This window comes from Eleutherodactylus coqui, chromosome 3 (assembly GCF_035609145.1).
Source record: "Eleutherodactylus coqui strain aEleCoq1 chromosome 3, aEleCoq1.hap1, whole genome shotgun sequence".
Taxonomy (NCBI): Eukaryota; Metazoa; Chordata; class Amphibia; order Anura; family Eleutherodactylidae; genus Eleutherodactylus; species Eleutherodactylus coqui.
Genome location: NC_089839.1, coordinates 169,803,727 through 169,817,056, shown reverse-complemented (window position 1 = coordinate 169,817,056; position 13,330 = coordinate 169,803,727). Strand labels below are relative to the sequence as shown.

General features: G+C 40.2%; 1 protein-coding gene across 1 annotated transcript in view; it reads right to left on the bottom strand.

The window, feature by feature from the left end:
- CACNA1D (calcium voltage-gated channel subunit alpha1 D) overlaps positions 1-13,330 on the bottom strand; it is a 369,112-nt gene that overhangs the window by 59,277 nt on the left and 296,505 nt on the right. The window contains exons 35-40 of the mRNA XM_066596532.1: positions 12,144-12,209; positions 7,920-8,011; positions 7,666-7,825; positions 5,247-5,374; positions 3,579-3,675; positions 2,303-2,405 (exon numbers count right to left, since the gene is read on the bottom strand). Coding sequence (XP_066452629.1) covers positions 2,303-2,405; positions 3,579-3,675; positions 5,247-5,374; positions 7,666-7,825; positions 7,920-8,011; positions 12,144-12,209 — 646 coding nt within the window. The remainder of the gene's footprint in view (positions 1-2,302; positions 2,406-3,578; positions 3,676-5,246; positions 5,375-7,665; positions 7,826-7,919; positions 8,012-12,143; positions 12,210-13,330) is intronic.

Sequence of the window (13,330 nt, the reverse complement as noted above, 5' to 3'; positions counted from 1 at the left end):
GATAGATAGATATGGGATAGATAGACAGATAGATATGGGATAGATAGATAGATATGCGATAGATATATATATATAGATATGGGATATATAGATGAATAGATAGGAGATAGAGACATAGATAGATAGATAGATAGATATGGGATAGATAGATAGATAGATATGGGATATATAGATGAATATATAGGAGATAGAGACATAGATAGATAGATAGATAGATAGATAGATAGATATGGGATAGATAGATAGATATGGGATAGATAGATAGATAGATAGATAGATATGCGATAGAGAGATAGATAGATATATAGATATGGGATATATAGATGAATAGATAGGAGATAGAGACATAGATAGATAGATAGATAGATAGATAGATAGATAGATATGGGATAGATAGATAGATTGATAGATATGGGATAGATAGATAGATAGATAGATATGCGATAAAGAGATAGATAGATATATAGATATGGGATATATAGATGAATAGATAGGAGATAGAGACATAGATAGATAGATAGATAGATAGATAGATAGATAGATATGGGATAGATAGATATGAGATAGATAGATAGGAGATAGATAAATAGATATGGGATATATAGATGAATAGATAGGAGATAGAGAGATAGATAGATAAATAGAAAGATAGATATGGGATAGATAGATAGATATGGGATAGATAGATATGGGATAGATAGATAGATAGATATGTGATAGAGAGATAGATATATAGATATGGGATATATAGATGAATAGATAGGAGATAGAGACATAGATAGATAGATAGATAGATAGATAGATAGATAGATAGATAGATAGATAGATAGATATGGGATAGATAGATAGATATGGGATAGATAGATAGATAGATATGGGATAGATAGATATGAGATAGATAGATAGATAGATAGATAGATAGATAGATAGATAGATAGATAGATAGATAGGAGATAGATAAATAGATATGGGATATATTGATAGATAGATAGATAGATAGATATGGGATATATAGATGAATAGATAGGAGATAGAGAGATAGATAGATAAATAGAAAGATAGATATGGGATAGATAGATAGATATGGGATAGATAGATATGGGATAGATAGATAGATATGTGATAGAGAGATAGATATATAGATATGGGATATATAGATGAATAGATAGGAGATAGAGACATAGATAGATAGATAGATATGGGATAGATAGATAGATAGATATGGGATAGATAGATAGATAGATAGATAGATAGATAGATAGATAGATAGATAGATATGCGATAGAGAGATAGATAGATAGATAGATAGATAGATAGATAGATAGATATGGGATATATAGATGAATAGATAGGAGATAGAGACATAGATAGATAGATATGGGATAGATAGATAGATAGATAGATAGATAGATATGGGATAGATAGATAGATGATAGATAGATAGATAGATAGATAGATAGATAGATAGATAGATAGATAAGGGATAGATAGATAGATATGTGATAGAGAGATAGATATATAGATATGGGATATATAGATGAATATATAGGAGATAGAGACATAGATAGATAGATAGATGATAGATAGATAGATAGATAGATAGATATGGGATAGATAGATAGATAGATAGATAGATATGCGATAGAGAGATAGATATATAGATATGGGATATATAGATGAATAGATAGATAGATATGCGATAGAGAGATAGATAGATATGGGATATATAGATAGATAGATAGATAGATAGATAGGAGATAGATAGATAGATAGATAGATAGATAGATAGATAGATAGATAGATAGATAGATAGATATGGGATAGATAGATAGATAGATAGATAGATATGGGATAGATAGATATGAGATAGATAGATAGATAGATATGGGATAGATAGATAGATATGGGATAGATAGATAGATATGCGATAGAGAGATAGATAGATATATAGATATGGGATATATAGATGAATAGATAGGAGATAGAGACATAGATAAATAGATAGATACATAGATAGATATGGGATAGATAGATTGATAGATATGGGATAGATAGATAGATAGATATGCGATAGAGAGATAGATAGATATATAGATATGGGATATATAGATGAATAGATAGGAGATAGAGACATAGATAGATAGATAGATAGATAGATATATAGATATGAGATAGATAGATAGATATGGGATAGATAGATAGATAGATAGATAGATAGATAGATAGATAGATAGATAGATAGATAGATAGGAGATAGATAAATAGATATGGGATATATTGATAGATAGATAGATTTACTTACCCTCTGTTTTGATTTTCAGAGCAGTTCTAACCAAAGCAAACAACGTGGCATTAAACATCACTGTCCCATCACTATTCAGTGGCATATTCATGGCGACCAATCTCTGCAGAAGGACACAACATTTCTTAGTATATATACAATACCTCTATAGCATTCCTTCCGGAAAAAAAAATCAGCTTTTCTATGTAACATCAGATGAAACAAAAAGGACCTTTATGTTTAACTGCTTCTTTCTTCAAGCCAATTCACTTCCAATACAGGCATCAGAAAGAAATAAAGCAGTTGGCGCTGAGTGTGCCCTCTGCTCACCGCTCTCACTCATCAGGGTTACATACTTGGCTTTTCTCACCCAGCACTGCCTATTGAGCAATTCAGTCTCTAGAATTAAGCAGCGTGTATTCCCCTGTTCTACAATTTAGTGGCTGATCAGTGACCACACTTAGCACTCATTGCTTTTGTTTTTATGGAAAACTTTCAGATGTCTTTATGTTCAGTAACTTTCCAGACAACTTATCATCATCCCACACCCTCTGTATGTATCATCAATCTTGTAATATACTTGCATTCACATTTTTTATGCTTTACAATTGAAAATCAAGTTTGAAGTTCCTGCCACTAGGAGTCCACCTTCCAGCAACTTTGCATTCCACTGCCTGTTTTTATGCATTTAGCTGCTCTAGTAACAGGGACAGAAGGACACTGCTAGTTACTACATGCAACAGGGGGGAAGCCATTCAGACGCTGCCTTGCAACTCATTAGAGCAAGGCTATGTAAAGCAGCATGAGAAGTGTGGAAAAGGAAGTCCTGGCTTAGGACACATCCTCCACCTGTAAGTGGATTGCAGACAGCAAGGTAGTGGAAAAATAGGAAACTCTACATGGAAAACGAAACTGATTGAGCTCAAACTAAGTGCAAACAACAGCAAAGGAGCCATTGAGGACCTGGGCTGCTTTAGAAAAACTTTTGGCAAACTCAGATATACTTTAACCCTTCATTGCATTTTGTATCATATATGATACAGTGCACATCTTGCCATATATTTCTTAAGGGAATGGTTCTGCCTCTCTACTGCATGGTGTAACAGATACGAGACACTCCATGGTATTACTACATGGTTCTCAGAGCAGACACAAGAGGGCATAGCTGGTCAGTTGCAGATTACATAGAATATAGTTTTTGTCATGTTTTTGGAAATAATATGATAAACATGAGCTAAAAATCAATAACCTGGAAAAATTACTATTTCAATAGTGTATATCAACTATATTATCTCACCTTACAAGCGACTCTGTGTGGGCACAATTTTCCAAAGCCTAGAGGAGGCTGAATGCGGCGGAGCAGAGTAACAACATCCAAATGTTTAATCCTTCCCCTATGAAAGATAAAAAATAATTATCCATGCAGTGACAAAGTTCATGCAAAACTCTTAATACAATCACTTTACTAGTCAGCAATAGTGCTGCAATCTGACTACTAACCAGTCTCTTCCCATGATCAGAATTACTCAGCCTTTCAGTTGCCGCCCACATATGTTAACAATTCCTTTTTCAGGTGTAAGAAAATGTATGAATGGTGCCCATAATACAACCCATACAGGGCAGTAAGGAGGATACTGCTGTGCAGGATTCAATGGGGCAGATTTACCACTACTGTCTAATAGACAGTGCAAACTTCGACAGTCTTACAATGCAGGAGTTTATTACATGGACTCATGCTGGATGATAAATCTTGGACATCTATGGACTTTTTCTTCTAACATTATACCACCTATTAGTTGACTTAGTTTAAAAAAGTTTTTATGCTAAAATTTTGGCAGATGATGTCACATTTAGGCTGTGCCCCTTTCACTGAGGCCACACCCCTTTTTTGGGGGGGGAAAAGTGTCTAAAATATAGCATGTTAACATGGCGGAATCTAATACGGATTTTTCCACGTAGATTCCGCCTCTAAAAACCACAGCAGATATCCACAACTAAGTTGAGTATTTTTGCTACGTATTTTGCTGTAGATCTAGCTCTATGAAGTGACAAGTCACTTTGTGTCACTTTTTTACGCAAATCCGCTCGGAATCGCTTTGTAAACTCTGCACATAGATTTTGCACAGTCACAGGATTGCTGTCACAGGTTTTAAGAGGAGGAATTGATGCAGAAAAATCCACGTCGGATTCTGTTAGGGTGCGTTCACATGTAGATGATTTGCTCCGTTTTTTTCTCAGCTGAATAAATCTACAGCAAATCTACGTTAAAATCCCCATCATTTAGATTTTACCACATGTTGTGGTGTAGATCTACAGAAAACTTCACTCCTTCAATTTGAAATCTACAGCAAATGAGCTACATGTGAACGCACCCTAAATGTAGTGCAAAGCATGCAGAACAGTTTGCGCTGCAATTGGCGCATTTTCAATACTAAACCTGCCCTAATGTATCTGCAGTGCCACATCCAGCCCTGGCAGACGGTTGGGCACATTTCCTCACATTTACTATGCTGCCTAATCTTCACCTTGAATAACTGTGATGATATATACATCATTAGCTTAACCCTTTCTAATCCAATTTGCATCCTGGTTTTCCTAGGGGGCTTACTCTTTTACTGCCGCTACACAACGGCGCTATATGCTGGCTAAAGCCAGTACTGCATGAGGTGACATGTTGGATAGGCTTTGGCAGCAGAGAGGCTGGCAATATACAGTAAGAGAACCCCAATGGACGTTTTCCAACATCAGAGCTGTACAACTTTAAATCATAATATCTTTAGACGTCAGACAGTGGATTGGAAAGGGTTAAAGGGGTTGTTTTATAAAGATGACATATGTCGTATTAGGGTATTTGGCATATAACCATGAGCCGTGAAGCAGCTTTGGCCAATGATAACAACTGGGGGTTGATACACAGCTATATTATACACATAAAATACCCCATATAATAGAGAAAGAAACTGACTTGGCCTCCGGATCATATTCAGACCATATCCTTTTAAATTCATCCAAGTGATGAGGACCCAGTATGGACCAATCGCGAGTCAGGTAGTCAAAGTTGTCCATGATGACTGCCACAAACAGGTTGATGATCTATAGGTAATGAGAGAAGTCAGTGATTGTATGGTAGATTATATACAGTAGATCAGGTATTAGATAAAGGGGATTGGTTTTATGAGTTAGATATACAGGATGTTATGGCAGCCATAAAGAATTGTTAATGCAACTATAGAAAGTTACTAGTTAAAGACTATCTGCACCAGCAAATCATTCAACAATATATGACAACCGATCCTTCATCATTTCTAATATGTCTATTTTATTCTATTCTATTATTTCATTTTATTCTCCATAAAATAAAAAAATTGGAGTATCTTAGAACTCTGTGTCGTGCCGTTCCTCTGTAACTCCTCCTACAAGTTTAAGAATAAATTGACAGCTGCTTGTTACCAGTTGCGGGTGTGTCCCTATACTCTGGCATCATCCAATCAGAGCTCACAGACCCCTAACGATGAGAAGATTGGTATCACCTGATCTATTCATAAATATCCAGGAGGAATAACAGAGGAACAGCATAACGCAGAATTATGAGAATGGATACTCCACTATTGTTATTTTTTAAAGGCTGCAAGTAAATGTGTTTACTGATTTAGACATGTTAGGGCTCATGTCCATGGGCGGCTCAGATTCCACATGCAGGAGCCCGCAGCAGAGGACCCTGCTTACCTGTTCAGGTCTTCCTTTTTCTCTACTGCAGATGTGTGTGAAAGTGCCAGCCGGTGCACATGTGCAGTGGAGTTTTTTTATTCTTAAACTCCTGCTTTCCCACAGAATTGACATTGCGGACGGGCCGCAGATCGGAGGGGTTCCATTGACTTCATGCAGGAACCGCACTGAAGTAAGCAGGCTGCGATTTGATTTCCGCACCCAAAAGTCCGTAAATCAAATCTGCATGTATTAATTCAGTTGCGGACGCCCATGCTTCCCTATGGGCAGCTTGAACTGCAGATCATCCGCACAGGTGCCCCACACGGATTCCGCAATTTGATTCCGCCCGTGGACATTGGGCCTTAGAAGTACTGACAGATACTATCTAATACCATTTTTCTTATTGATTCATTCCATTTCTTAAACACTATTTTCAACTAGTAATGTAATGTGTAAATAAGAGAGTGGCTAAAAAACTTAAAGGGAACCTGTCACCAAATATAAGTACCATAAACTAAGTACAGGGAGCTTCTTTTAACCCCTTAAGGACCAGACACGTTTTGGGGATTTTACCCATGTGATGGTTTTACTGCCCTATTTTTGTTTCATCAGCTACCAAAATTATTTTCGCTGTGTTTTTTCTGTGACATATAGGGCTATTTTTCTTTTCCAATTTTTACTATTATGGGAGTGGGGGGTAAAATTTGTAGTTGTTTATTTCTAAAATTAGTATATTTACGCTAAAATGAAGTACCTGAATGGGTTCCTCATTTTGTCTCAGACCTTTTGATATGTGATATATATAGTTTTGGATAACAGGGCGCATGGTGATGGGTTTTGGTTGGCGTCGGCGGTGGGTCATTTTCTTTTCTAAGAATATATTTTTATTTGATTCTGCAATTTTTTAAAACTTATTTTTATAACTATTTTTTTATCATCTATGTCCCAAATGACGTCATATAAGACCTCTGGGGGTCATTCACATTCTTTGTTTTTTTTATTTCATACTTTCCCACTGTAGCTGGAGCATCCATAGGAGCCGCAGTTACAATAGAGAACATCCCCCTGTAGTGACAGTAGTCACTAACAGAGCTGAGGAGGATCAGCTAGGACCCTGAAGCTCTGCTGTGTCAGGGGCATCTGGCGGTCATGTGATCACGGGTCGCGTAGTGGAAGAAACACTTCCACTTTCACTCTTCCGTATATAGCGCTCGTTGAGCGCTATGTAGCATGGAAAAGAGATGGCAGAAGTGGTTTAAAAAATGGTTCCTTCTTCTCCTCCAGCTCCTTGGCTGTCTCCTCCAACCTGATTCCAGGAGCAGAGGATTTAATCCCTCGCCGTACTTCTGCTATCGGCTGGGATTGAAGCCAAGGACCCAGTGCCGTATATTTACCGTGCTTGGCCCTAAGGGGTTAATACTCGCCGGTTCCCCATTACTGCAGTGTCCCCTGGTGAAGTCACCACGTGCACAGTATGCTTGACTCTTTTCAGAAAGGAGTGCATGTGCACAGCCTTCTGAAAAGAGTCAAACTTGCTGCCTTCCAATAGGTGGCGCTGCAGAGATATTGTTCCATCTTCTCAATTTGCATATTTCCCAGAGGCGCATGGATGGCCTTATAAATCTCCTCACACCTTCTAGGTGCTCTCCTTAAGGAGAAACGATACCCTTCCTTACCAGGAATGCACACAGCATATAAAAGGTGATGAAATAGACAATAGCAAAATTGCTTCCACATGTGAACTCCTCCCCGGGGTTGTAATCTGATTCTGGATCACAGCGCTTTCCTGGTAAGCATGCCAACATGATATCCTGCCAGGCCTCACCGGTGGCACACCTTGAAGAGATTACATGATAAAAAAGTCATTCATTGAGAGAAGATCTATCAAAGTACATTCTCTGTATGTTTAGTAATAGGAAACTGCCGATACCTGAATAACAGCAGAACCGCTTGTGGAAATGTCTGAAAGTTGTTGTTCCTATTAATTTGGGTGTTATCTCTCATGGCGACTTTACCAAAAACCTGCAATAAATGGTAGTGTTTTATAAGGCTTCACACGCACTATAGAGCACTCCACAGATGATGATAATAACATGCTGCAGCACTTGTCAGATTTTACAGGGCCTAAGTGCTATGCTAAAAGACAATACTCAGCCATAAACACTGATAACGGATTGTGACATTGTTGCAAAGTCACCGCCACGATACATGCACAGACACACATTTAGCATGAGACTATTGAAGATATGGTCATGTGACTGCACTGAATTCTAATTGAAAACAGTCAGTAAAAAAATATATTAAATGCTTATTTTATTTCAGCATAGGAGTCTATGGGTGTAAGATGACGGATGGCGGGCTAAAGGTAATCTCTCACCTACTTTTAGCCCTATGAGCTAGTCCTATAGGCTCAAAGTAAGTGACCTGCGGACTTCAGAGATGTAAGTGTTATACTTACCTTCCCCATCGTTCCCCCACTGAGACCGCTGAAAGCCATCACTCAGTGCATTGTGCAGCACTGCTAAGTAGTCCACCAATTATAAAATGAGAACGAGCGGACTACTTAGCTGCGACACTCACATCCCCGGACTCAGTGGGTCACCTACTTTCAGACGATAAGCTTAGCAATTAGGGCTAAATGTAGGTAACAGGTTCCCTTTAAGGCATCAATCAGATGTATACAATTTTTTATGTTTGTTTAAAGGAGTTGTCCAGTTGTAAACTATTGATGGCCTATCCTCAGGATAGCGAAACCCCCAGTGATCAGCAGTTCTCTGGGACACTGCGCTTATAGACCTAACTGATTTCTGCAGGAAGCAGACAGCTCTGTTTTACTGCAGTGGTCTGGCTTGGTATTGCAGGCAAAATTCCCTTTGAAATGAATGAGAACTTGACCTACAGTACTAATCGAGACCTCTGCAGTGAGGACGGAGCTGTTTAGAGCTCTTTCACACGGGTGCTTTTGTGCGTGTTTTCAGGCACGCAAAATCACTCGCGCCAGCCGCTGACAATAGAATCCATTGATTTCAATGGGTTCCCTCACATTCAGCGTTTTTGCGCACCGATTTCCGTGGGGAGAAAAATACAAGGATGCTTTATTTTTGTGTGCATTTGCATGAAATTGTGTGCGTAACTTTTGCTATTTCGTGGTGTTAATTGATAACACTGGGGACTAATTAGGCTGCTGAGCCAGTTCTGCACATGAACATTGCCGTGCTGGACATTGCATGAACATTGCATGAACATTGCATGAACATTGCCGAGGGGTTGTCCCGCGGCAGCAAGTGGGTCTATACACTTCTGTATGGGAATATTAATGAACTTTGTAATGTACATTGTGCATTAATTATGAGCCATACAGAAGTTATCAGAAGTTATTCACTTACCTGCTCCGTTGCTAGCGTCCTCGTCTCCATGGTGCCGTCTAATTTTCAGCGTCTAATCGCCGGATTAGACGCGCTTGCGCAGTCCGGTCTTCTTCTTTTCTCAATGGGGCCGCTCATGCCGGAGAGCGGCTCCGTGTAGCTCCGCCCCGTCACGTGCCGATTCCAGCCAATCAGGAGGCTGGAATCGGCAATGGACCGCACAGAAGCCCCGCGGTCCACCGAGGGAGAAGATCCCGGCGGCCATCTTCAGCCGGTAAGTAAGAAGTCACCGGAGCGCGGGGATTCAGGTAAGGGCTGTGCGGATTTTTTTTTAGGTCCCTGCATCGGGTTTGTCTCGCGCCGAACGGGGGGGCTGTTGAAAAAAAAAAAATAACCCGTTTCGGCGCGGGACAACCCCTTAATATCAGCGTGTGCGTGTTTTTATCCGGCTGAACAGCCTAATTAGTCTCTGGTGTTGTCAATTAACATCGCATAATTGCGCAATTACACGCACAATTTTATGCGGATGGTGTGCGCATTTCGGCATCCCCTTAGACTCCTATGGTGACTTGGGTGCTTACATGCACACCAAAATAGAGCATAACACATATTTTGATGGTACAAGAAAATTTTGTTTGCAAAAACGCTTAATGTGAGGGAATCCATTAGAATCAATGGGTTCTATTGTCTGCGTTTAGTGCAAGCGGTTTTGGGTGCAAAAGCAAGTGCTATATCGCTCATGTAGAGGAGACCTGATGCAGGAAGAACTCCAATAAAAAGCCTTTTTTAGGTCACCTAAAGGAAATCTTCTACATTCTACAATCCTACAAGATCATTTAACTATTTGGCAGGAGTTATGTGGAATAATGAGAATTACTGAGCAGTCATCATTCCGCTGTTTCACCTGATCGTGCGTCAATGAGGCTATTTAAATATCTCAATGTGAACAAGACGAGTGCATCATGAGGGTGGGAAGCTAGAGGATGCGCAAACCCTAAACAAACAACATCTAATAATTACCACCCACCAGCATTCATGTAACTCAATTTACCAAGCAGTCATCTCAATTACACTGAATGCCAGAATAGGGGGAGCCTTGGTCCCCTGCCTACTGTAGAAGGAACGACCCACTCACACATGGGACGGTCATTCTGAATGACCAGGATCCAATTATAGGGCTGTGTTGTGTAGTGAGTCATTAGTCCAATGAGTGTGTGAAGTCGTAGGACTATTTAAAAGGAATGTATCACATTTATATATTGTTTACTAATTAAAACCACATAGTGAAACATTTTCCATTTTCTAATCTGTTTTTACTTTCTAACTGTCGATTTTTAAAATTCTATTGTCTGTACATAACCATGAGGACGGCCATATTGCTTGAACTGCATTCTGAGATTTCTTTTACAGAAGCTACTATAGGACCTTGTAGACTGGAGATGACTCATTGGGAAAGTCATGCTCTGTGACCTATGTAGAGGCCACTGTACAGGAAGAGGGGAAGAGGTAAGCTGTGACCATCACCTATTCTGAATAGTGAATCCTGTGTTATCTCCATATGGGTGTTACCATTTATTGTAATCATGTGATGATAACGAGATGACTGCATAAAGGCCCATTTAGACGCAACGATTATCGCTCAAAATGTGCTCAAAAGCAGTCTTTTGAGCGATAATCGTTGTACGTAACTGCACTAACATCGTGCAGTTTTCATTATGTCGTCACTCATCGTTGTCTTTCAGCGTGCTGAAAGATGACGATGAGCCTTATCAGGGATTCACAGCGGGATACAGCTGATACTATTGTTTCATCTGTATCCCGCTCCCTTATGACAGGCTGGGTATGAAGAACAGAGCGGTCCAGCTCTGTTCTTCATACCCCGCTCGGAGCACCCGCCCGGCTGTATAACATTGCTTGTCTTCTGCATCCTCCGCCTAGCTGTATAACACCGCTTGTCTTCTGTATCCTCTGCTCAGAGCGCCCGGCTGTATAACAGCCGGGCACTCGGAGCGGGGAACAGCTGGATGCAGAAGACAAGCAGGGACACCCCGCTTGCCTTCTGCATCCTCCGCTCGGAGCGCCCGGCAGTACAAAAGCCGAGCGCTCGGAGCGGGGAACAGCTGGAGCATAAGGTGATCGCTCAACGTTTGAGCGATCATCTTGTGCTGTAAATGACACAACGATTATCGCTCAAAAGTCACTCAATAGACATCATTTGAGCGGTAATCGCTGTGTCTATCATTTTTCTCTACAGGACAGGAAGTCTCAGAATATTATTAGGCTTAGTGATCAGTGTGATTTTAGGATTTTTTTCTATTGTGCCAGAAAATAAGCATTTCAGAATAAACACTTTAAAGTTTGACTCCGATGCCATGCTCTGATTCATGGGGGAGGGCCGCACTGGGCTCTCCCTGCCCGCATCATGTAAACTGACAGCTCTCTGTCACACAAAAAGAGAAAAGAGCTGTCAGTCTGCATGCTGCTGGCGAGGAGTGGCCAACAAATACCGCCTCCAAGACTCAGAGCTAAACTCCGAGTCAGACTTCAAAGTTTGTTTATTCTTAAACACCACAGCATTACAGAATAAAGCATACATGGGGGTAATAGGCGTACCAGTCCCGTGGCTGGGGCAGCACAAACCTGGTGACAGAATCCCTTTCACAAGTTTAGAACACATTGTAACTATTGGTAGATTTGTGTTACATTCAATTGTGTGGCAACATTTGCCAATTAACTCTCGTAGTCAGTATATCGTATAATAAAATTATAATGATGACCAAGAACATTACCTGCATGCCAATCACAGCGTAGATGAAAAACAGCATGGCTATAAGGAGGGCGACATATGGTAAAGCCTATAGAAAAAGATTGTCAAAAGTTTATAGCAACATTTCTTTCTAGGCGTGCACTATTCCATGCAAATTTAAAAAATGGTCATTGAGGAAAATCCATCCTATTTTCACATACTAGAAAGTATCATGTGACCTGTAAGGCCGATTTACTGGAGCTACAATACTAGCACATTTCAGCATTTATATTACGTCCGCAATACTGTATCTGGACCCTGAACATCACTCACCATAGCATCAGAGCTTACTATGGTGATCTTAAAGAGTCTTTCATGTCCTCATGTCAGCAGGACTGGTTACATAGCTCTGCAGCCGTGGCCCCGCTGACTCCAACAATGTATTTCTTTTGTTTATACTCACCCTCGTTCCCCTAACAGGCTCTTTTTAGAGTTGGTTCCCGATGCTGTGAATGTGTCAAGTGGGCGGTCCCCACTGCTAACTGTCAACAGGTGAGATCAGAGTTATTTGACAGTGAAAGGTGGAGACTGCGCACTTGATACATTAACAATGCTATGAGCCAAATCTAAGAAGAGCCTGTATGAGGGAACAGGTGGTGGAGTATAAATAAAGATATTGTTGGAGTCTGGGGAGACACGGCTACATACCTATGCAACTACGCCCCCTTCCCCCCCGATATAAGGACATAGCAGGTCCTCTTTAAGTCTAGTTCAGTAGATCCGTGGGCAGTCAAAGCAAACATTGAAATGCACCTATATAATTTAATACAGGCTCCTGTCATGCTTAAAGGCTAAATCTGTGTGATTGGAGTCTGTATTCACCAACGAGCGCATTCCTTCACAGCCGAGGGAAACACTCATCAGTAAGGGACCTTTTACACGAGAAAACTGCCAGGCACTAAAGAGTCTGACAACTGTCCCAACAACAATCCCTCCAGTGCTTACACAGGAGAGCAATGATTACTCAATAAATGAAGGCGGAAAAGGTCAGAGATCGCTTCCCGTTGCCGGCCTCCATTCACAGTTGAATGAATGGCTGCCTGTTTACACGGGTTGATTGTCATTTGATTTTTACACCAGCTGTAACTGAACGACGAACACGAAGCAAACAAATTATCATTCATCTTCTAGCCATTGGCAGCACTTACACTAATTATCATTCAGATACCC